Source organism: Solanum dulcamara, chromosome 2, assembly GCF_947179165.1.
Source record: "Solanum dulcamara chromosome 2, daSolDulc1.2, whole genome shotgun sequence".
In the NCBI taxonomy this organism is placed as follows: domain Eukaryota; kingdom Viridiplantae; phylum Streptophyta; class Magnoliopsida; order Solanales; family Solanaceae; genus Solanum; species Solanum dulcamara.
In genome coordinates this window covers 1,691,851-1,718,318 of record NC_077238.1, presented here as the reverse complement: position 1 = coordinate 1,718,318, position 26,468 = coordinate 1,691,851, and the positions used below count along the sequence as shown (strand labels likewise).

At 33.9% G+C, this 26,468-nt stretch overlaps 1 protein-coding gene across 2 annotated transcripts; it reads left to right on the top strand.

The window, feature by feature from the left end:
* The first annotated feature begins 11,001 nt into the window (after positions 1-11,001).
* LOC129879926 (uncharacterized) lies at positions 11,002-17,969 on the top strand. Of its 2 annotated transcripts, none has more exons than XM_055953675.1 (6): positions 11,002-11,784; positions 12,453-12,664; positions 14,026-14,320; positions 14,436-14,521; positions 14,605-14,696; positions 17,162-17,969. In XM_055953675.1, exons 1-6 carry the CDS (start codon positions 11,476-11,478, stop codon positions 17,392-17,394), a joined length of 1,227 nt encoding a protein of 408 aa, XP_055809650.1. In that variant the 5' UTR covers positions 11,002-11,475; the 3' UTR covers positions 17,395-17,969. The 2 variants fall into 2 exon arrangements, with proteins under 2 accessions (XP_055809650.1, XP_055809649.1); XM_055953674.1 differs by having other exon boundaries at positions 11,066-11,784; positions 14,023-14,320.
* The last annotated feature ends 8,499 nt before the right edge of the window (positions 17,970-26,468 follow it).

Below are 26,468 nucleotides of genomic sequence, written 5' to 3'. Positions count from 1 at the left end.
TTTGTGAATTTGTGTTTACCCCTATATTGCTCTGTGTATGTTGAACTTGACTTGGTATGATTCATTGATGAGAATTTGTGGACTGTATTACTGTTGTTATCGCACAAGTGTAGAGTTAGGCTGATTTTATGCAGGTTGTAGTTAAGGAGGTTCGGTTGGGAGGACAGGAGTACTTGTATCTATTAAGCTTTGCTTAGTTTTAGTTATCCACTTGCTGAGTACCGTGTTGTTTGGTACTCACCCCTTGCTTCCACACTTGTGTAGGTTGTGAGGCCGGACTTGTTTGATCTCCTAGTGTTTCCACCACATCTGAGGCTATCATTTCGAGTGTTGAGGTAGCTGTTACATCCATCTAGCGGACACCTCTTACTCTTTTATTATGTTTTAGTCCTACTCTAGTGACAAAGACATTGTGACTGTATTTTCTTTCGTACTTCGGTAATTTATTAGTGGCTTGTATACGTGACAACCAGTCTTGGGGGATTTTGGAGATTATTTATTTGTTTTTGACTAATTTAAACCTTATTTTATCTCAATTACTTCCGCATTTACTTTTCGTTGAGTTTTAGGCTGACTTGTCTCGGTGGGTTGAGATGAGTGCCATCACACCCGAATTTGGGTCGTGACAAATGATCACTTAGAAGCAATTTTGACCTCCTTTACCATATATTTTCGACAAAGGGAATTTGATTGAACCCCTGACACTATTTAGTTCCGCCACTACTTTGGTTATGCGAGTAAACTTTCTTTTAACCGATTGGCTAAAAATGCTAAGATTTTGTTCCTTCTTAAGAGCAATAGTTTGGACTGAATTTAGCAAAATTTAGAAAAAGCCCAATTTCTGCTTTGGCCCATTCTCTGGTTCTCTCTTCTTCTTTTTTTGTTTTATTTGTATCTAAGGATTGTTCGCGTTTTGAGTTAGATAGATCTTAGAGTTCACAATTCACCCGCTCTAATGTTTTCATATAACTCGATCCTTTCGATGGAATGTGAATCAAATACATTACATAGGGTGTATTTGCTATAGTTAAGCCATCTTTCAAAAAATGCCGTTTGAAAATAAGTCAGTTTTTTAAAAATATTTTTGAATGTTTTGTTGGTGTATGAAAAAATAATTTCCTCGAAAAAAATAAAATTAATCATAATATTAACGAATGGAATAAATATTTAAGATTGATATAATAATAAGATGAAGAAAGAAGGAAAAAGCAATAACAATAATACCACTAATAATGTTCAAGTATTGTTTAAAGCTAGGATAAGATGTTAAAGCTAAAATAGATATAAGGAAAATTAATTTCCGTCTATAATTATCATACTTGAATGTGACAATTATTTTATAAAAAAAAATTGGATCTCCAAATTGCACTTAAAAATATGTGGTGACGAATTAATACACAAAAGGCACATGCCATATTCCTATTTCCTACAATCAACTTGTTCAACAAGTGTACATTTAAAAAAATGAAAAAAAATATTGATTGTTCCATTTTTATTTCAAAGTGTATATCTAAAATAAAGTGAATGGATCAATAGTCTAATATCAATTTATTGTCCGATAATTTAGATTCACCTACTCTTAATTAGAGCTTTTCAGGTCGACACACTTGAAATGAATTTTTTTTAATTCAAAACACCATCACAAAAAGTAATTTACGAATTCAAATTTAATCAAACCTTAATATAACTGGCAAAGTTGCTATCATGTGATCAGGAGGTCACGGGTTCAAACCTTGAAAACAGTCTCTGATAGAAATGCAAAATAAAACTGCGCATAATAGACCCTCGTGGTCAGGCCCTTCTTCAGACCCCGCACATAGCCGGGCTGCCTTTTTTACAATTTTTGTTAATGCACGTGAGATACTCTAACAAATATTACAATTTATTTAATTATCAAAAATAACAAAAGTTTAAACGTGATAAGTTTAAAGATTTGTCGATATTTAATTGTCTCGATTTGCGTGATGCCAAAAAAAAATCGCATCAAATATATACATTTCCTATCTCCTTCGCCGCGTCGAATCAGAGGATGTGACCCCCACAATATTATTTGATTAACTTGTAATTTTCTTAAATTCTTATATTGTCCTCCACATAAAATAAAGAGAAAATTAAAAGGATAAACAAATATATATTAATTAATTAGTTAATATAGTTATAATTTAAATTAATTATGACTCACGGCAAACAGCTAATTGTAATTACAGTTTGAGTTTTGTATAATTCGCGCGATTATACAATTAAGTTTTGTATAATTCAAGCAATGTATACGTACGCGAATCGAATTGTATAGTGAAATATACAAATACTACAAATTGTATAGCTAATTATAAAAAATGTTGTACATGAATTGTATAGAGAAATATACAAACGGTATACAAAAATTGCGAATTGTATAGCAAATTATACAAACGTATACAAATGATGCGTGAATTATACAAACACTGCTATAACTAGAGCTACAAATTGTAATTAACAAACTATAGCTATGGAGCATAATTAAGATATTTTTGAGTGGGTATATATATGCAAAAATTCCCCTAAAATAAACTCCAACTACAAACAACCCCCTCATGTAGGGTACAATTGAAAAAAAAATATGAAGCCTTAAATTTTTTATTTAATTATTAGCTTCTTTTTTTTAATCATTGTTTGATATTTATATCGGTGAATTTTTTTTTAAAAAAAAAGTTTGGTAAAATAATTGAGATGTAAACCAATTAATTCGATTACTACCATAAGCGCCAAAATAAATAGAAATGGTAAACAAATATTGTCGATTTCTTCTTCGTTCATAAACTTTAACTAATTCGAATTCGCACCGTGTAACATTAATTAAAGAGACAATTAAGTGTATCTATCAAGATTTTTTTTCATACATAAGATTTGAGCCTAAATTCCTAATTAAAAATGAATGGATTATATTCACTCCCGTCATAACTTTTGTTTTAATACACATTTTGATGTTTAAAACTAATAGTTGACTTTATAAACAAAACTAGTTGGGAAAAAACAATTCTGTAACATAACGTATTTGAGATGTTGAAAGCTCTAAAACATTTTATAAAACTTGTACAAAAAACATTTTCCTTTTTTTTTGAGATAAGTATAAAACATCACTTGACTAAGATGTAATTTGAATTTCAAAGTCAAATTAATCGCACAAATTTTAATTTATTTTCTTTTAAAAAAGCAATGTATCTTTTTAACAACATTAAATGTTTAGGTTCACCAAAACTTAAAGGGTGTGAGAATTCAAAGATGTCAATCAATACCTAAATCACTTACAAATATTTTAGGAAATTGGTCAAATAGTAAAGAACTAAAACCTATTAGTCGATGCTTATTTATAGGGAAAAAAGTTTAATTAAAATATGTGTAAAAAATCGTCTCCTATTCAATAAACATTTTTTTCGTTACATGTGTAATTTTAGATTGATAATTTCATATGAAAAGAGTAATATAATACAAATAATATTTATAATAAACTAAAAATTAAGCCTCCATCATTTCAAATAATTCATATGAAAAAACATAATTAATGACCGCTAGATCTTTTAAATTTCTTTAATGTTATTTTGAAGACTTTTAAGATGCCAAATGAATAGAGGTGGAGTACAGGATGATATCCAAAACTGTAATAATTATAGGGGTATCAAATTGCTAAGCCACGCCATGAAGATTTGGAAGAGAGTGGTGGAGATGAGGGTGAGAAGATGAGTGTCAATCTGAGAGAATCGGTTCGGATTCATGCCGTGGCGGTCGACTAAGAAGAAATTCATCTTATGCGGATATTAGTGGAGAAACTTAGAGAAAGAAAAGGGGATCTCCATATGGTGTTCATTGACCTTGAAAATGCTTATGACAAAGTTATGAGGGATGTTCTCTGGAAGTTCCTGGAGACTAAAGGTGTCCAAATGGTGTATATTAGGACGATAAATGACATTATGCTGAAGCCAAGACTCGGATTAGGACAGTAAGAGGTGACTCAGAGCATTTTTCTATTGAGAAAGACTATAGCAGGGATCTGTGCTGAGCCCTTTTCTTTTTGCCTTGGTGATGGACGAGCTGTCACGATCTATTCAGGAGGAGGTTCCATGGTATATGATATTTGTGGACGACATAGTTTTGATTGATGAGACTCGGGACAGAGTTAATGATAGGTTGGAGTTTGGAGACAAACTCTGGAGTCCAAAGGGTTCAGATTGTGCAGGACCAAAACAGAATACTTGGAATGCAAATTTAATGTTGCGATAGATGAAGAGGACATGTAAGTGAGGTTGGCACTAATACCTATCCTCAAGATAGAAAGCTTTAAATATCTTGGTTCCATCATCTAGAGTAGTGAGGACATTGATGATGATGTCACACATCGCATTGAGGCAGCGTGGTTGAAATGGAGGTTTCCCTCTAGAGTCTTGTGTGATAAGAAAGTACCACCTAAACTTAGAGGTAAGTTCTATATAATGATGGTTAGACCGGCGGTGTTGTATGAAGTGGAGTGCTGGCCAGTAAAGAACTCTCATGTTTAGAAAATACATGTTGCGGAGATGAGGATGCTGAGACAGATGTGTGGACACACTAGGAATGATAAGATTAGGAATGAAGTTATTCGGGAGAAGGTGGGAGTGTCCTCTGTGGCAGATAAGATGAGAGAAGCGAGACTGAGATGGTTTGAACATGTGTAGAGGAGGGGTGTCGACGCCCCATTTAGGAGGTATTCACGGTTAGATTTTGGGGTTATGCAGAGGGGTAAGAGTAGACCGAAAAAGTATTGAAAAGAGGTTATTAGACAAGATATGACGCTACTCTATACTTCAGAGTACATGACCTTAGATAGAAAGGAGTGGAGGTCGCGGATTAGGGTAGAAAACTAGTAGGAATAGAATGGTGTTTTGCTATCTGTCGGTCTAGGGTAGTCGTAGGTCTAAGCATGCCTTTATAGATGTGTTGTTATCGCCTTTGTTTATCATTTTACTTTGATATCGTTATTGTTCTTGTCTTGTAAAATTTGCACAACTTTTCATTTTATTGCCATTATGCTATATATTTTTTTTTTCTCTCTTACTTGAAACTTTGACTTTTGAGCCGGGGGTCTTTTAGAATCAGCCTCTCTATCTCAATCATATAGTCGTTTCTCGATTAGCCAATTTTCTTTCCGTCCAACTCAATCTACCTGAGTTATTATTAATTCTTTTCCTCTTTTTTTTTTCTTACTTCTTCATATATATTTTTATACATGTGAGTCCCTTTGTTGGTATTCTTTATTTTTAGTATTTGGTCAAATATATATATGTGTGGCAATCGAAAGGTTTGGGCCTCGTGTCATGACCCGCCACTTGATCATGAAGACGAGGGAAAGATCTAGAGTCTTGGAGAGGTTAATAAAAGGCTCTAGAATGTCCAAGAGAATTCTTGAAGAAGGTAGAAGAACCTAGAGTCTTGGAGAGGTTAGTGGAAGACTCTAGATTCTTGTAGAATCTTGTAGAGAAGTCTTGAAAGACTTGGAATTCTCTAGAGTGTGTGGAGAGTTCTAGAGTAGGGACTTCTTTGTAAATATGGAGGGACTTGTATAACAATTTTTATTTATACTTGAGCCCCTTAGGAGTAGTATAAATAGAGGGGGCATTCATTTGTAGAAAACTATCAAGCAAACAAACATTCTTCCAAAGCAATATAAAAGCCTTCTTCATAAAAACTCTCTTGTCTTCCTATAATCTAGCGTTCCCTTAGCGATCTAGTCATAAAGGCTTACTTGAGCTTGCAAGATCGTGAAAGATTCGTGAGTAAGTTGTCAAGTGCCACACGGAAGTCTTAGCGTGAAGTCTAAGTCCGTGACACTCGACTCCAAAAAAAAATAATACAAGAAGTGTCAACATGTCACAACACGAGGTGTTAAAAGTAATTTTCTTGTTTTCTTTTGGTTGGTTATTATAAGTCTTGTTTTTTCTCCAAATGTTTGGTCATGAATATAACATCTATTTTAAAATTATTATTTGTTTCAAGGTTTTGAAAGGTACTCCAACTTTTAACTTAGAAAAGAATATTAAATAGAATATTTCTAAGTTCTTATTTATTTAATTATCTTGCAGTCAAAGTGGCAAAGATTGAATTTTTCCCCGTAGTTCTTCATTTAATACATACTTTTTTTTAAAAAAAAATATTCTTATTTATAATGTAATTTTATAACGAAAAGGCATTAAGATAGCATAACTCTAACAAGAAGATTTATCATCTACTATATAAATATTAAATAATATCTTATATATATATAGTGTGTGATTTTCTAAATAAAAAGAGATCAAACGAATCTCCTTGTTCCTCTAATTTTGCCCATGTTCGAAGTTAACACTTCACAAGCACAATTATTCCTAATATTCGTCGCGTAAAATTCACTAGAAAAGAAACACTTTTTATTATCAAGATTTGGCCTTGGGACCTCTAAATAAGGGTCATGAAGAGATCCCATGATAATATTATCACCTAAAACAAAATAAAAATATTTTTTCCAGAAAATGATAACATAGAAAACAGATTATTTTTTTTTAAAAAAGAATTCTCCTGTGGAATTCGGTAACCCTTTTTGAGCCCCGATTAATTTAAATTTGCATTGTATAAGATCTATTTGAAGATGAAAGTGTTGCATATGCAACTTCTTTTCATTCTGTTTGAATTCGAAACTTCTAATTAAACGTGTAAATATTTTATTCATCACATCACAATTCTCGGCGGTAAAAAAACAACTAAAGTGCTAACTAGCCAAGATGAACTTTAGATTACATCGAACTTCTTTCATTTAACTTATTTTCTTAGCTACCTTAGCCACTAGATATTGACTTTGTCCATCTACTCCATAAAATTAATTAATTTTTGTTAGCCATCAATTTTCCAATTAAATGAGGAAGTATAAATCTAATGGACCATAGGGTCTACAAATCCTAACAATTAGGTGAAAATTGTGGATACCAAATATTCTATGGGTAAGATGGACGTTTTCATTAATAATGACATATTTCCTTTTCATGTTATTAGAAAATATAGGAGTATTATCTAATTATAATGACCTTTTAATAAGTGTCAAATCTTATCTTTAATTTTCTCATTTATCTTGTCCCTTAGCTTGTTTGGAGGAGAAAATTGTGTATATAGCGATCGTTTAGTCTTTGATTACGAAGTATAACGATGGTTTGTATATTTATGAAACATGTAACAATATTATATTTGTGTGCAACGAAATATATTATATTCGTACAGATTATAAGTGTATTTGTGCGTGTATAATGATATTTCTAAGGGTTAAATATATTGTATCGACGCACATAATAATAGTGACATAAACTTACCTCTTCATTAAATAATTATCGGTAACTAATGAAATCCTTTTACAAAATGTGAATAGAATCCCTAAAGATTGTTTTATTTCATTTTTATATCTAAGTGGGGTTCCAATATGATGCACATGCAGAATCATCACTACCTTTTTGTGATTAAATAAACTAATAAAGTACTGATATTTTTATTATATAATAATCTTTTTATTATAAATAATCATCTGTCCAACGCAATATTTGGAAAATCCAGTGTGCTGAAAATTATAGTAATATTTTTATAATAACAACTTGTAGGAAACTCTTTAAATGGGTACAAATTACCTATCATTATTATGGTAAATAAATATAATTCATTCACCTTTAATAATAAATTTTAGACTCAAATCTTGAAATCTAAAAAAATTTAGAAGAAGTATTTTTCTTTGTAATGAAACTTTTCGAGGCATGCACACAAATTAATCAAGCTTTTCGTGCAGTAGTTTTCAAATGTTATGTTGAAAATAGTACACATTATTCGTCACCCGAGGATTATATTGTAATGAATGAAAATGATCATTTTACTCTTAATTAAATTATCGAGTTCGAGCTCTTTATAAAAATTAAAGTGGGGGTTAGATCTGCGTACACTCTATCCTTCCCAAACTCCACATAGTGAGATTATACTGGGTTTGTTGTTGTTGTTGTTGAGCTCTTTATAAAAAATAATCCGATGTCCAACACATATTTTGGAAGATCCAATGTGTTGAAAATTATAGTAATGTTTTTATCCAAATTAATTACCATCATTGAGGTGGAAAAATATTATTTGTTCATCTTTAATAATAAATTGTATTGGATTCAAATCTTGAAATCTATCTTTTTTATACAAGAAGTGTTTTTTTTTGTAATGAACTTTTTGAGACGTACACGCAAATTAATTAGGATTTTTATGTAATCGTCATCAAATATCATCTTAAAAACGACTACATACTATTCATTAATCGAATTTTTCGTGCGCTCGTCATCAAATGTTATATTGAAATTAAGTACATGTTATTCATCAATGATGATTAATCACTCTATTGAAAATAAGTATATGCTTACATATTCCATAACCGTCTGGCCATACTTTATTTCTCATCCTAAGCAATAGTCATATTGAGGTACAGGCTAATCTGAATTCATACTTTCTGAGACATAGTAAAGGGGACCAAAGGTGCTAGTGTTTTAACATGGCATAAATTTAAATCGAATTAGAGATTCTATTCGTTCCATCGTTATTCACTATAAATTAATATTAAACTTCAATAGTAATACTTACTTTATGTTCAATAACAACTCAGTGAAATTCCACAATGTGAGATCTGGAGAGGATAAAGTATACGCAAACCTTACTCCTACCAAGGTAGGACGCCTGTTTCCGAGAGACTCTCGGCTCGAAAGAAGCATAAAAAGAAGTCAGATAAAGCTAAAAAGTTCAAAGCAATATGGGAAAGTAAATAATGAATAACACAAATAATAAAAACGACACAGATAAAATAAAATAATCAAAGTACAGAAAGTAATAATAGAGAAATAATAACAGAAGTCGAACTTACTTTATGTTCAAATACTGAGATTTGTATAGCCAATTTTTTTTTTATTCTCATATTATATTATATATTTCTATAACATAATTTTACGATAGCAATCAAAACATATTCACACAATGACGATGTTATCGCCACCTCACACTTACGATCTTGGGAATTGAGATGATAATTAAGGTCAGAAAACGACACAATTTTGACATCTTACGTACACGTGGCACTACAATTCTCATTCACAAATCCAATTATTTTCCCTTTTAGCCAATCACTTTATGGCTTAGCCATTTTTGCTGTCCTGTCCTAACCCGAATAGATAATGTTTCATATTCCACTTGTCCAAATTTTATTCCTATAAAACCCTTCATATTTTCACATAATTTCTATATTCTAAAGAAGTGAATTGTTGATCGATCAACCGAGCGAATATTTTGCATTCGATATTCGATATTCAATATTTGATATTTGATATACGATATTCAATATTCAATACAAGACCTTTGAATAACAATAGTAATTCTCTATTGTCTTTTTAAAAATAGGTTTCGACTGACGTATGATGTTCTTCTCGATTATTATTGAATTTTAATTTTTATGATATGTTACTCATAATATTTAACTTTTAATTAATTATATGTTTTTTTGATTCCTATAATATATTTAGACTATTTTTAAAAATAGATTATCTTAAATATTGAATAATAATGCAGTTTTAATATAACACATACATAGTTAAATAATAAAATAGTTAATAACAAAAAAAATTAATAAGAATATTCATAAGTGAAAGAATCAAAATGCATATAATCAAATATTACAAAGACTAAAACTAAAGTTCACTAATAAATAATAGACCAAAAGTGCTACTATCTCAATTCTCAAATATATAATTATATTAAGTACTTGATATGATATAAACGTCGGTGGTTTGCAAATATATATTAATTATTATAAAGAACATGATGGCTTTAAAAGTTAATTGAATTATTAACTCACTTGCCATAATTTTTTCACTAGATTTGGTAGAGTTTCTATATTTCCAATCTGGTCCATGATTTTGTTGTTAAGTATTTGAAAAGTCATTAACACTTTTAAGGATTTACCAAAAACTAAAAATTGAAAATGAGACAGTAGAAATAGCTTTAAAACATTAATCTCTATATTAACTATATCAATTTTTACATGATAATAGTTGCAACAAAAATAAGATTAATATTATTAATTCTAATTTCTTACCAAGTAAACTAATTACTGTGCTTTATTTAATGTTTATGACAAATAGTTAAACTTTAATGAGATGAACATATTAGAATATCTTTCCATCACAACTAGGTATATTCCAATCTCCAAACATAAAATGAGAAAAAAAAATTCAAAAGGAAATATTATATGGACCACAATTTAATAAGTTCATTTTTTTTCTCAAATCATAGTACTACTTCAAATAAATTGTAAAAATAACAAACAAGCAAATAATAAACAAAATAAAAAAGTATCATCAAGTATTGTGGTATGGTGAAATCTCGAATTCAAATCTTAAAATATAACATTTATTTTTATTAAAGAATATTTTATTTTTAACATGTAATTGTTTAAACATAAATTTAAATTTACATAATCCGCAATATAAATTTCGCATACAAAATACGAGAAGAGTGTTTTATCATCAATGTATATTTTTAGTGTGAATTCAAATTTATACTATTCGTAATATAGGAAGCAAATAATGAACAAAACAAAAAGAGCATCAACAAGTATTGAAATTAAGTGAAACCTTTGAGTTTGAATTTTAAATATGAAACATTCATTTTTGTTCGATAATAGTTTATCTTCAGTGTGTGACTTTTTAATTTTAATTTAAATTTATACTATCTGCCATACATATATCTTACAGGATAAGAGAAGAGTATAATTTTTTGACGCAAACTCAAATTTATATGATTCATAATGTATGAAGCATTTTATTTTATGTATAGATATAAATTTTGTGACGTGAATTTAAATATATACGAATCATCATTATATATATATATATATATATATTAAATATTAAATAGAAAAAATATGGATAACGGACACCGGGTGATAAATAGAAACAACAAAATAAAGGATAAAACTATTTCTTTTTTCAAATAAACATTGTTTTCTTCTTCCCACTTCCCCCTGCCCATACAATTTTATTATTCTGTCACCTGCTTCTCTCTCTCCTCTTTCTCTCTCTTCCATTTTCAACTGCAATTTCTCTCTGAAGCAAAAAAAATAAAAAATTCTCTTTTTATACAAACCCACATGGTCTTCATTAATATATATGTTTAGAATTTTTTTGATCGGAGTCAATATTTGCTAGGGTTTATTCAAATTCGTCGAATTCCCACAAAAAAAACTTTTTTTTTGTTGCTGTGGCTAATTTGTCCTCGTTTGATTCATCTCTGCGAGAATCAATTAGCCTAATCAACCCCTTTTCGTTTTCTTGAACAATTTCTGAGAAAATCGATATAAAAATTGCAATATATCGATATATATAGAGAGAAAAAAGGAGAAAAATTGATAGAGATTTTGGGGGCTTTTCATATAAAGAGATGATGGGTAGTGGGTTACAGTTTAATCGGACTTTTAATGGTGAAGATCGGTTTTATAGTGCTGCGAAGGCTCGCCGGAATGTTAATCGGAGTTTTAATGGTGAGGATAATTTACGGAGAGCTAAGAGTGATGTTGCTGTTAGTAATTTTCCGACGAAGACGAAAATGAAGGTTGCTGCCGCGGATGAATCGACGAAGGAGTTACCGGTCGCTGACGCCGTGCCGGCATCGGAAGTTTTGCCGCTTTGTAATCTTCAGCGGTTTTTGAAATCTGTTACTCCTTCAGTTCCTGCTCAATATCTATCTAAGGTTTTAAAAAATATTATGACTTTATTTTATTTGCTGTTTAATTAGATTCTTAAACTCTTTTTATGGGTTTTGATTGAAAATACTTGAGCTTGTATTAGTGGTTAATTATTCAAGAGTTCAATTGATTGGATTAGTACAAAGAGTATAATACTTTATTTCGTTGTCGTTACTGTTCTTTCTCATGTTTGTGTTGTGTGATGCTCTCCATTTTGCATTATTTCGATGTTGTTAATGCTGTCATATCTGTATCCCCTTTTTTCAAATTGTTTGGTATGCTATATTTAAACTCAGGGTCTATTGGAAACCACCTCTCTATCTCTATACGCTCTACCCTCCCAAGACTCCACTTGTGGGATTACGCTTGGTATGTTGTTGTTGTTGTTAAGATTATAGGTTTGATTGAAAATGGTTGTGTTGGTTTAAATTAATAATCTTTTGTTGGAGTTTGGCTAGAATGGAAGTTTAACTGCAGTTCATTGTTAAGATTATAGGTTTTGATTGAAAAATGGTTTTATTGATATAAATATTTAATCTTTCACTGGGAATGATTGATAATTTTACTGTAGTCTATTGGCTGTGGTTGAAAATTTAACTGTTAAAGAAAAATTAGCTGTTGTTTGTTGTAAATATTATTGGTTTTGAGTGAATAATGGTTGTGTTTGTAACAGACAACTATTAGGGGTTGGAGGACGTGTGATGTGGAGTTTCTGCCTTACTATGTGCTTGGCGACTTATGGGAGTCTTTTAAAGAATGGAGTGCATACGGAGCTGGAGTTCCGTTGGTGTTGAATGAAGGTGATTGTGCAGTTCAGTACTATGTGCCCTATTTGTCAGGTATTCAGTTGTATGGTGATTCTTCAAAGGCTTCAGTCAAAACAAGGTATATATTTGCATGTTTTTTCCTTCCATGTTTAAATTTAGTTTTTGTTACTCATGGTGCAGCCAATTTTTCTGGCCTTATGAATTGATAGTCTCAATATCACACTTAAGGTGCTTGTTTTTGTATTATCTTTGGTTTTCTGTATACTCCTTGATGCTTATGTCAGATCCATAATTGTTATTGGGTATATTTAGGTTTTGTAAGTAATGATCATCTGCTTTGACGTGATGTGCGGATACGAATAGTTGTGGCATTAATTCAAATTTTTATATAATACTCTCGGTTACATTATCAGAGACTCAGCAAGGAGAAAGTTTTTGCATGATATTCTATTTGTGCGTATTTCCTTTTCCTCTTTGTTGTTACTTCATGATGTTTTTGGCTATGTTGCCCGGACTCTTCAAAAATGTTGACATGGTGTGTGTCGGTTCCTTCAAAAGTAGTGCATTTTTGAAGGATCCAATACGGGTGCGGCATTATTTTTGGAGAGTCCGAGCAACATTTGTTCTTGGTGGAAAAATTATACATAATATTGATAAGAGAAGATAGATCTATCATCATCTTTTCATTTAAGTAGTGGAAAGCAAAGATTTCTCATGACATACGGATAGAGGCCAGAAATTGTCTACCTGCCTCATTCTGCTTTTATAATGTCATAAACTTACTGAATCTGGAATGAGCTTTTGGGTGGATGTGTGGGTGATTGCTAGAATCCAAATTGGTACCTGATTCTGAGACGTTGCTCTTTAACCAAGTACTTCAGTCTTCTTTTTAGATGGCCTCTTATCATGATTGTGCATTTCTTTGTCGACCAGGAGGCTGCTGCTTACAGCCTGCTTCTGTAAGAGCTTTCTTAGCCTTTGCTTGGGCATCTCTTAAACCTAATGGTTACTTTCTCACTTAGTCTTTGTGGATAGGTGCAAAACCCATTGCACCTCACTAACTGAGGAGTTCAAAACATGTCCAATGTCACCTTAGTTTATATTAACGGAACTGAAAGCTATTCCATCTCATTGAAATGTGAAACAGTGAAAGGAACTTCTTCCATCCTCTCATGTGCATCCATCTTTCTTTCTGATGTATCAATTATATCATTCTGGCTTTCCTGAAATATTGTTGATCTCAATGCACTTCTTTAGCTAGTACATGGATGGACATGTGTCGTATAGCTAGATCTCATGCTTTATGAGTGTGTTTATGTTGTAAATGCACGTGATTGTGTCTCAAAGATTGTCCTATACTACCCTTCACCTCCTCTTTTCTGAAAGAATCTGAAATCTTGAATTGATGCTGTTTAGATTTTGATTGAGTAGTTTTAAGAAACATATGATACTGACTTGGCATTTTGTCATACATAGTAGGCGATCAGGTGAGGAAAGTGATAGTGACTATTTTCGGGATTCTAGTAGTGATGGAAGCAGTGACTCTGAACACGAGAGACGTTGCTTGAATTATTCAAGGGAGCAACGGATGTATCATAACCAAACAAGTGAAAGCTCTCTTAGTATCGACGGGTTATCTTTAAGAGACAGTAATGCTACATTCCAAGAAGGATTTTCAAGCGATGAGGGTGAATCTGGGTCTTCTCAAGGTGCCTTGTTGTTTGAGTATTTTGCGCACGATCAGCCTTATGGTCGTGAACCTTTGGCAGATAAGGTTGGTTCTTTCCTCCCTCTCCCTCAAAGTAGTCATCTTTTGTTTTTTTCATTGATAGGGAGAATGGATAAGTTGCTGTTTATCTCATATTCTCATTATGTTTCTTGTTCTGTAGATATTTGATCTTGCTCAACGTTTCCCAGAACTAAAAACCATGAGAAGTTGTGATCTCCTTCCTTCCAGTTGGATTTCTGTAGCCTGGTATTTTGCTTTTCTGGCACATTTCATATCAGGATGTATACTTTCTTTTTCCTGAATTTAATGCTCTGATCTCTGTCTTGCAGGTACCCAATTTACCGGATACCTACGGGACCTACTTTAAAAGCTTTGGACGCTTGTTTTCTGACCTTTCATTCTCTTCATACACCCATGCCAGGTATCTGGCATTTTCTACCCTAAATTGCTTTTGTTTTTTTGGTGAAAATTAAAACTGTTTCTTCTGTTTCCGTTTGCAATTTTCCATGTTTATTCTTTTCATAATGTGATGTGGTGTTTTCTGATATTTTCTTATGTATGTTCATCTGTATTAGTATGTTGGTAGTCATATATTTCCTAAATCTACTACAACAAAAAAACCCAGTGTATTCCCACAAGTGAGATCTTACCCCTACCTTTGAGAAGGTATGGAAGCTATTTCCAAAAGACCCTCGGCTGAGAAAACAGTGAAAAAGAGGCAATAGCAACAAATAGAAACAACAAGAAGATAATAACATATTGAAACAACAAGTAGTGATAGAAATCTAAAAATAAGGGAAAGAAAAGAATAATACTAAAATGTGGGAAAGGGAACGGAATATAGAACTACTATCCTTCTACCATAATCCTTGACCATGTCCTCAGTGAGCTGAAAATGCGCTATATCCTTCCTAATCTTTTTACCCCAATATTTCTTAGGCCTTCCTCTACCCCTTCTCAAGTCTTCTACGACCAACCTCTCACACCTCCTAACCATGACATTTGCACCTCTTCTCGTCACATGTCCGAACCATCTCAGCCTTAGTTCCCACATCTTATCTTCCACATGAGCCACTCCTACCTTTTCTCGAGTATCCCCATTCCTAATCTTATCTCTCCTTGTATTATGTCCACATATCCACCTCGGCATCCTCATCTCCGCTACTCGCATCTTCTGGACGTGAAAGTTCTTGATTGGCTAACACTTTGCCCCCCATATAGAATAGTTGGTCTAACAACCACTTTGTAGACCACCTTGTCTTACAAAAACACCGGATGCTAGCCTTCATTTCGTTCACCCCGCCCCAATACGATGAGTGACATCCTTGTCAATCTCTTTATTATCCTGGATCCCTGATCCTAGGTACTTGAAATTTCCTCTCAGGGATGACCCATGTGCCAAGCCTCATGTCCACGTCCACTTCATAAGACACGTCGTGGAGCTTGCACTCCAAGTATTCAATTTTGGTCCTGCTCAACTCTCCTAAATCTATTTGAGAAAAAAAAGAAAGAAAAGAAGAAAAAGAATGATTAAGCATCAAGTTCTTAGATTCATTGAAATCAATATGTTTAACTCATTTGACATGACCACAAGGATTTAAGAAGCCTCAGAAACATAAACATAACCCATGTGGAAGTTGTGTAGTGAAGTTTCCCCCCATTTTTTTTTGACAGAAAAATCCGTCTGGGTAACTCTTAGGACCAATCACAGCCCTCAAAAATTGGGGATAATGGGCCTGCTCCTCTAGCCTTCTCCACTTAAATACCAAGCTTAGTTTGCATGTTGCAGGGTTCGAACTTCTGACTAAATGACAAGCCCCTCTAACCTTTGCCACTTGAACTAAGCTTCGGGGCTTGTCTCAGTGGGAATAAGAAGCTAATTTGTTCTTTTAAACACTTTGTTGTTTATCATGAAAGATATAGAGCTCGTTTGGATGGGCTTTAAGTTGGTCAAAACCAACTTAAAGCCCCCTTTTAGTTTTTGAACGTGTTTGCCTAATGCTAATTTTAAGCCATAAAGTTCTTAAAGTCAGTCAAAAATGAAAAGTTAGGATTCCTAACTTTTTTTTTCTAAATGCTTAAAGTCATTTTCTTTGACCATAGAAATTACTTTTATATCCCTTATATTTTAACTAAATTCCTAAACTACCCTTTTTATTCTTTTAACCCTAAAATTCACATCATTTTCCTCATTTAAGCACTTTTATCCAAACACTCAACTGCTTATTTATAAAAATAACTTTCAGCACTTCAAAGTTCTAAAAGCATTTCATACATAAAAGTTGCTCTTTTTAAGCCCATCCAAACGGGCTCATAATCTGGAAGGAATAGAATGTCAAAAAATTGGAGTTTGGTATCATCAAAAGTGAAGTTAGCACAAGGCTTCGTATGTGGCAGAGGCAGTGTTGTTTGGCTTGAATGACTTGTGCAGCCTTAAATCTGTTTTCCTCCAAATTTTCAACTATGCGTTCTGTTGATTTTCGCATGTTGTCCCAGATATAACTGGGGCATTAGTCTGGTAGAAAAAGTTAGTTGTGAAAAAAATGTTCACTCTTCGTTCATTAACTCTTTGCTAGCATGTTGGAAGCTATGTTGCTCGGACTCTCCAAAAATATTGCCACAATTGTGTCGGATCCTTAAAAAATGCACTACTTTTGGAGAATCTGACACGCACCCGTTGACATTTTTGAAGAGTCCGAGCAACATAGGTTGGAAGTCAATCTCTTCTTGAGTTTTGGTTTTGTTATGTATGTCCCGGTGAACAAATCTGGTGAGGTATATATTAAGAGTGTATATTACAATCGCCTAACTTGGGTTACTTATAGTATTTAACTAAATTGTTTTGTTGCTAATGCGTTGTTGAAATTTTACATGGACTTTCTGCAGGAAGTCAAAGTGGTCATGCTGCGGTTGTAGCATGTCCAACTGATACGGATGTGGCCCCTAAGATTCCATTACCTGCTTTTGGTCTTGCTTCATACAAGTTTAAAGCGTCACTTTGGACTCCAAATGGCGGATCTGGAAAACAGTTAATGAGCTCGCTCTTACAGGCTGCTGATAACTGGCTAACGCTGCTTCAGGTCAATCATCCAGATTTCAGTTTCTTCTGCCAGAGGTGAAAACTAGATATTCTCCTCGGTCTGTGGTGAGAGAACCACTCCGTGCTTGATACAGCTGTTGATTAATGGGTTAAGATTTGAGGATTCGCTCTAACCGTAAGTTACAATGCTGTTATCTGTACTATGAGGCAAAACAAAAAATTTTAAAAAAAGAAAAAAAAAGAAAAAAAAAGGAACAGTAGATGGAAAACCAGCCTTTAGGCACTGACTGAATTATTGATCGGAAAGGAGTGGAAAAATAGTAATGAAACAAAAGTTTGAGGGAAGTTACAAATAAAAGATCGGTAACAGATGAGCTGATGAGCAACAATGCCTATGCAGTGATGAAACGACTGAAAGAAAAAACGAGTATAATATTAAGATGGCACCATAATGCTCCTCATTTTCGCTTTATAGTAGAGAGAGCAGGCTATTTTTTACTGCCCTGAATTTGTTGGTGTGTTATTTATACTAACATTCTAGCATATTTTGATAGAGCTACTATGGTGGTTTCATGTAGCTTCCCCATGTCATGTATATTACTTTTTTACTCGACTTTATTTAGTAATAATAGACTATTTAGGTATAATTCTGTCCCTTGCTTGTTCAATTTTTTTGGTTTTTCTGGGCAGTTCAGTATCTCTGATTCCTGTTTATGTTTTCTTTCTGATCTGTCTTGGTGCTAAAACAAAAGTTATTGACTTACTGGCGTGTCTTCTTGGTGTTGGTTAACAATTCGTGGCACCTTTTTTCGAGTATCAGTTTATAGGAAACAACCTCTTTACCCCACAAAGTAGGGGTAAAGTTTGCGTACATTCTACCCTTTCCATACTCAACTTGTGGAATTGCATAGGATATGTTGTTTATATATGTCTTAGAAGATTAGTCATCTGCTGGTGTTACACTGGGAATAAGGTGATTGAAATATAGTGGTGGCATTCTTACTGTTGTGAGGCTATGTTGTTCGAACTTTTTAAAATTGTTGTGATACTCATGTCCGATCCTCAAAAATGCACTGTATTTGGAAGATCTGACATAATGACAACGTCTTTTGAAGAGTCCGAGCTATATAGTTGTGAGGTCGATGTGCCACATTATGGAAAGATAGTATGGTATTAGGTACTTGGTAGCAATTCAAGTAGTTCTTGTGTCTTCCTTAATATGTTAGGTTTTTTTCTTCTCTTTGCATCTGCCATATAACTTCAGATACATATGCTGCTAAATTACTTCTGTTGTCAGCGTAAAATAAGCCAATATATGATGATCTTTTTGTTTGTCAATTGTCACGTTCGAGTACCTCTTAGCATATATATCATTAGATCGTAGGTTGATAATCTTATTTTTTTACTTTTTTAATCGTAAGATTGTTGATGAAAGCTATCCTAATTTGTTTGAAATTGAGACGTAGTTGTAGTTGTCAATGAAATCTGTGAGTAAGTAATGCTAATCAATGCGCTAATTTTGTGACCAATCCGTTCATAAAAAAAATTCCCTCAAAAATCTGTGTGTTATCATTTAGGGGCTGCGTAAGTGAAATTGGATGATTTTTTCATTTTTTGTGTGTGCTTTAGCTCATGAATATTTTGGTCAATTTTTTTCAAAATTTTTATGAGACCCTCTGTAAGTATCCGAATGAGCAGTACGTGTAGGTCTGATACGATCCACGACGTATACATAGTATTTAGGAGCCAAACAAACAAAATTAGGTGATCTTCTTAATTTTCGTGTGTATTAGCCCTTGAATATTTTGATGAAATAGCTTTCTGTCAACTGTTTTCGAAACTTTTATGGGAACTGTCATAAATATCCGGGGGAGCAGTATGTGTAGGTTCGGCATGATTTATGACGTATTCATAACATTTAGGGTCTGCACAAGCGAAATTAGACGATGTTCTCTTTTTCGTGTGTGTCCTATGCATATTTTGATGATATGTCTTTCGGTTAATTTTTATTCGAAACTTTTATGGGATCCTCTGTAAGTACTCGGGTAGCAGTACGTGTAGTCTCAATACGATCCACGACATATTTGGCCGAAAAAGTGGAATTAGGCAATTTATTTTATTTTTGGTGTATTAATGCTCATGAATATTTTAGTGATATAGCTGTCAGTCAATTTTTCTCCCAAAACCTTTATAAGATCCTCAGTATGTATCGAGGGGAGTAGTACATGTCGCCTCGGTATAATTCAAGCGCGTATTTATAGCATTTAGTGTCCATACAAGCGATGTTAGGATTTTTTTATTTTTCGTGTGTTAGCCCATGAACATTTTGATGAACTAGCTTTTATTCAATTTTTTTTGAAACGGACCCTTCGTAAATAATTGGCGATCTGTGCGTGTAGCTTTGGCATGATATACGGCACATTCATAGCATTTAAGGGCCGCACAAGTAGAATTAGCGATTTTCTCATTTTTCGTGTGTGTTAGCCTATAATATTTTGGTAAACTAGCTTTCGATCAATTTTTTTTTGAATTTTTTATGGGATACTCCGTAAATATCCAGCGATTAGTATGTGTAGCCTCAACACGATCTACGAAATATTTATAGTATTTAAGGAATGCACAAGTGAAATTAGGCGATTTTCTCATTTTTCGTGTTTGTTAGTTCATTAATATTTTGGTGAACGACTTTCGGTCAATTTTTTCTGAAAACCTTTATGGGACCCTCCGTAAGTACTGGGATGATCCGTATGTGTAGCCTTGGTACAATCCACGACACATTCATAGCATTTAGGGACTACATAAGTGGAATTATGCAATTTTCTCATTATTTTCATATGTATTAGCCTATGAATATTTTGTGAGCTGACTTTCGATTAATTTTGCTGAAACCTCTATGGGACGCTCCGTAAATACCCAGGAGATCAATACGTGTAACCTCATCACAATTCACGGCACATTTATAGCATTTAGGGGATGCACAAGCAAAATTAGGTGATTTTCTCATTTTTCGTATGTGTTAGCCCATGAATATTTTGCTGAATTGACTTTCGGTTAATTTCTTTTGAAATATTTATGAGACCCAATGTAAGTACTCGGAGGATCAATACGTGTAGATTCGGCACATTCATAACATTTAAGGGTCGCAAAGTGGAACTAGGCGATTTTCTCATTTTAGGGTATATTACCTTTGAATATTTTGGTGAACAGGATTTCGTTTCAATTTTATTAGAAACCTTTATGGGAATATCCTTAAGTATCCAGGGTATCAGTATTGTAGCCACGGTACGATCCACGGCACATTCATAGCATTTAAGGGTCACACAAGTGAAAATAAGCGATTTGACTTTAGCCCATAAATATTTTGGTGAATTGACTTTCGGTCAATTTTTTTCCTAAATATTTATGGGACCCGTACTCGGGGGATCAGCTCGTGTACTCTCAGCATGATCCATGGCACGATTCATAGCTTTGAAGAACCGCACAAGCGGAATAAGTCGATTTTCTCATTTTTAGTGTATAAGTCCATGAATATTTTAGTGAACATGCTTCTGGTCTATTTTTTTTTGAAACATTTAGGAACCCTATGTAAGTACCCGAGGGATCAGTACGTGTAGCCTCAACACGATTCACGACACATTTATAGCCTTTAGAGGTCGCACAAGCAGAATTAAGCTATTTTCTCATTTTGGTGTGTATTAGCCCATAAATATTTTGGTGAACTGGCTTTCAATTAATTTTGTTTCAAAATTTTTATGGGACCCTCCGTAAGTACCCGGGAATGAGTACGTGTAGCCTCTATATGATTCATGACACATTCATAGTATTTAGGGGTCGCACAAACGAAATTAGGTGATTTTCTCATTTTTTATTGTGTTAGCCCACGAATATTTTGGTGAACTAGCTTTAGATTAATTTTTTTTCGAAACCTTTATGATACCCTCTGTAAGTAATCGAGAGATTGAAACGTGAAGGCTTGGCATGATTCACGACAATTCATAACATTTAGTGGTCGCATAAGCAAAATTAGGCGATTTTCTAATTTTTTCGTGTGTTTTATCCAATGAATATTTTTGTGAACTGGCTTCCGCTCAATTTTTTTTCTAAACCTTAATGGGACCCTTTGTAACTACTCGGTGGATCAGTACGTGTAGTTTCAACACGATCCACAACACATTCCTAACATTTAGCCCGCTCACAAGAGGAATTAAGCAATTTTCTAATTTTTCGGCGTGTGTTAGTTCATGATTATTTTGGTGAGCTGGCTTCCGATCTATTTTTTTCAAAACTTTTATGGAACTCTCCATAAGTATTCGGGGGATGAGTACGTGTAGCTTTGGTATGATCCATGACACATTCATAGTATTTAGGGGCCACAAAAGCGAAATTAGACGATTTTTTAATTTTATGTATGTTACCTTATGAATATTTTGGTGAACTGCCTTTCGATCAATTTTTTTCAAAACTTTTATTAGACCCTCCGTACATAACTAAGAGATCAGTACGTGTAGCTTCGACATGATCCACAACACATTTACAAGATATAGGGGCCGCACAAGCGGAATTAGGCGATTTTCTTATTTTTTGTGTATGTTAGCCTATGAATATTTTGATGAATTGATTTTCGATCAATTTTTTTTGAAACTTTTATGGGACCCTTTGTTATCCTGGGGATTAGTACGTGTTGCCTCTGCACGATCCACGGCATGTTCATAGATTTTAGGGGTTGCATATGCAGAATTAGATGATTTTCTAATTTTTCGTGTGTGTTGGCCATGAATATTTTGGTGCACTGGCTTTTGTTCAAATTTTTTCTAAAATCTTTATGGGACCCTCCATAAGTACCATGGGATCAGTACGTGTAGCTTCGGCACTATCCATTGCATATTCATAGCATTCAAGGGCCGCAAAGCTAAAATATGCGATTTTCTCTTTTTTCGGGTGTGTTATTCATGAATACTTCTGTGAACTGGATTTAGGACAATTTTTTTCAAAACCTTTATGGAATCCTTCGTAAGTTCTCAGGGGATGAGTACGTGTATCTGTGGTACAATCCACGACACATTCATAGCATTTAGGGGTCGCGCAAGCGGAATTAGGCGATTTTCTCATTTTTCATGCGTGTTAGCTATGAATATTTTGGTGAACTGACTTCCGATCAATTTTTTTCGAAAATTTTATGGGACCATCCGTATGTACTGTAGGGACTGGTACTTGTAGTCTCAGCATAATCATAACACATTCATAACGTTTGACCACAAAAGCAAAATTATGCAATTTTCTTATTTTTCGTGTATGTTAGCCAAATAGCCAATGAAATATTTTGGTGAACTGACTTTCAGTCAGTTTTTTTTCAAAACCTTTATGGGACCCTGTAAGTACCCGGGGGTTCAGTACATATAGTCTCGACATGATCGACAACACATTCATAACATTTAGGGGCCGCACAAGCAGAATTATGTGATTTTCTAATTTTTCGTGTATGTTAGTCTATGAATATTTTGGTGAAATTTCTTCCGAAACCTTTATGGACCCTCCGTAAGTACCTGGGGGATTAGTACATGTAGCCTTGATATGATCCACGACTCATTCATAGCATTTCGGGACCGCACAAGCGAAATTAAGCGATTTTTTTATTTTTCGTGTTTGTTAGCCATGAATATTTTGGAGATTTGACTTTCGATCTATTTTTTTAAAACATTTATGGACCCTCTGTATGTGTAGCCTCGGCATATTCATAACATTTAGAGACCGCACAGGCAAAATTAGGCGATTTTCTCATTTTTCGTATATGTTAACCTACTATATTTTAGTGAACTGACCTTCGATAAAACATTTCTGAAACTTTTTTGGGACCCTCCAAAGTACCAGGGGGTTTATTATGTGTAGTTTCGCCATGATTCATGACACATTAATAGCATTTAAGGGCCGCACAAGCAGAATTAGGCTATTTTCTCATTTTTCGTATGTGTTAGCCCATGAATATTTTGGTGAACTGGTTTTCAGTCAATTTTTTTTCGAAACCTTAATGGGACCATCCTAAGTACTCGAGATCTCAATACGTGTACCCATGAAACGATACATGACACATTAATAGCTTTTAGGGATCGCACAAGCATAATTAAGTGATTTTCTCATTTTTCGTGTGTGTTAGACAATTAATATTTTGGTGAACTGGATTTCGGTCTATTTTTTAAAACTTTTATAGAACCCTTTGTAATTACCCTGGGGATCAGTATGTGTAGTCTCAGCACGATCCACGACATATTTATAGCATTTAGAATCCGCAAAAATGAAATTAGACTATTTTCTCATTTTTCGTGTGATTTATCCATGAATATTTTGGTGAACTGCTTTCGATCAATTTATTTTCTTAAACTTTTGTGGGATCCCTCGTAAGACTAGAGGGATCAGTATGTGTAGCTTCAGCATGATCCACGTCCATTATTTTTCTTGTGTGTTAACCCAATAATATTTTTGTGAACTGACTTTTGTTTAAAAATTTTTTGAAATATTTAGGGGATCCCCCGTAAGTAACTGGGGGATCAATACGTGTAGGTTCAGCACAATCCACGGTACCTTCATAGCATTTAAGGGACGCACATGCGAAATTAAGTGATTTTCTCATTTTTCGTTTATGTTGGCCCACTAATATTTTGGTGAACTGACTTCTGATCAAATTTTTTTTGAAATCCTTATGGGACCCTCCGTGAGTACCATAAGGATCAGTACGTGTAGCGTCGACACGAACTATGGCACATTCATAGCATTTAGGGGTCTCAAAGCGGAATTAGACGATTTTATCATTTTACGTGCGTGTTACCTTATGATTATTTTGGTGAAATGAATTTCGATCAATTCTTTTCGAAACCTTTATTGGACTCTTCATAAGTACCCTGGTGATCAATAAGTGTAGCTTCGACACGATCCACAATACATTTATAACATTTAGGGTCTGCACAAACGAAATTAGGTGATGTTATTATTTTTCGTGTGTATTAGCCTATGAATATTTTGGTGTAATGGCTTCTTATCAATTTTTCTAAAACCTTTATGGGACCCTTCGTAAGTACACGGGGGATCAGTATGTGTAGCCTCGATACGATTCACGGCACATTCATAGCATTTCAGGGTCGCACAAGCGGAATTAAGCGATTTTCTTATTTTTCGTAGTTGTTAGCCCAATAATATTTTTGTGAACCGACTTCGATTAATTTTTACCGAAACCTTTATTGGACTCAACATAAGTACCTGTTGGATCAATACATGTAGCCTCGTCTTGATCCACGATACATTCATATCATTTAGGGGCCGCATATGTGGAATTAAGCGATTTTCCCATTTTTCGTGTATGTTGGCCCATGAATATTTTGGTGAACTGGCTTCTGGTCAATTTTTTCTGAAACCTTTATGGGACACTCCGTAAGTATCCAAGGGATCAGTATGTGTAGCCTCAACACATTCATAACATTTAGAGGCCGCACAAGCAAAATTAGGCTATTTTCTCTTTTTTCGGATGTGTTATCCATGAATATTTTGGTGAAGTGGCTTTCATTTCAAGTTTTTTCGAAACCTTTATGGCACCCTCTGTAAGCTGAGGGATGAGTAAGTATAGTATCGGCACGATCCATGGCACATTCATAGCATTTAGAGGCCGGACAAGCGAAATTAAGTGATTTTCTCTTTTTCCGTGTGTGTTAGCCCATGAGTATTTTGGTGAACTAACTTTTGATCAATTTTTTCAAAAGTTTTATGGGACCTTCCGTAATTACTCGGAAATTGGTACGTGTAGCCTCGACATGATCCATGACACATTCAAAATGTTAGGGCCACACAAGCGAAATTAGGTGATTTTCTAATTTTTCGTGTTTATTAGCCAATGAATATTTTGGTGAACTGCCTTTCGGTCAATGTTTTCCCAAACCTTTATGTTATCCTCCGTAAATACTTTGGAGATCACTACGTGTAGCCTCAGCATGATCCATGACTCATTCCTACCATTTCGGGGTCGCACAAGCAAAATTATGCGATTTTCTCATTTTCGTATGTGTTATTCCATGAATATTTTGGTGGTTTGACTTTCGGTCAATTTTTTTCCGAAACCTTTATGAGACCCTACGTATGTACCTGAGGAATCGTTACGTGTAGCCTTAGCATGATCCACGATAAATTCATAGCATTTAGGGGCTGCACAAGCGGGATTGGACGATTTTCTCATTTTTCATGTGTGTTAGCCAATGAATATTTTGGTGAACTAACTTTCATTTAATTTTATTCCAAAACCTTTATGGGACCCCTCATAAGTATCCGAAGGATCAGTGCATGTAGTCTCGATATGATCCATGAGACATTCATAGCATTTAGGGGCCGCACAAACGAAATTAGGCAATTTTCTCCTTTTTCGTGTGTTTTAGCCAATGAATATTTTGGTGATTTTGCATCTAGCCAATTTTTTTTTGAAACCTTTATGGGATCCTCTGTAAGTACCCGGGGGATCACTACGTGTAGCCTCTTCACGTTGCACGACAAATTCATAGCTTTTAGGGACCGCACAAGCGGAATTAGGCATTTTTTTCATTTTTCGAAAGCTTAGTCATTTCCTATTGTTACGTCGTGAATGAAGCGGTCGAAATATAGTGGTTGCCTTTTTACTGTTGTGAGGATATCTGGTTCGTACTTTCCAAAATGTTGTCGGATCTCCAAATATGCACTATATTTTAAAGTTTTGACTTTAACATGGCAACATTTAATTTTGAAGAATCCGAACAACATATATGTTGTGAGGTCGATGTGCCACATAAGAAAGATAATATGCTACTAGGTACTTGGTAGCAATTCAAGTAGTGATGCATATGCTGCTAAATTACTTCAGATGTGAGATTAACTATAGTACTGTGTGATCTTGCTCATAGCCCATAGCCCGTAGGTTGACAATCAACGTAAAATAAGCCAATTTATGATGATTTTTTCCCTTCAATTGACACGTTCGAGTACCTCTCAGCATATACCATCAGCCTGTAGATTGACGATCTTATTTTATTAAAAAAAATAATAAGATTGTCGATGAAATCTATCCTAATTTGTTTGAAATTGAGGCGTAGTTGTAGTTGTCGATGTAATCCATGTGTAAGTAACGCTAAGCAATGTGCTAAAAAA

Bases quoted from the DNA above. Each gene is read 5' to 3' on its own strand.
- LOC129879926 (XM_055953674.1), top strand. From the start codon at position 11,476: ATGATGGGTAGTGGGTTACAGTTTAATCGGACTTTTAATGGTGAAGAT. The intron at 12,665-14,022 runs GTATATATTTGC...TGTCATACATAG, and splicing joins AAGGCTTCAGTCAAAACAAG to TAGGCGATCAGGTGAGGAAA. The intron at 14,697-17,161 runs GTATCTGGCATT...GACTTTCTGCAG, and splicing joins TCTTCATACACCCATGCCAG to GAAGTCAAAGTGGTCATGCT.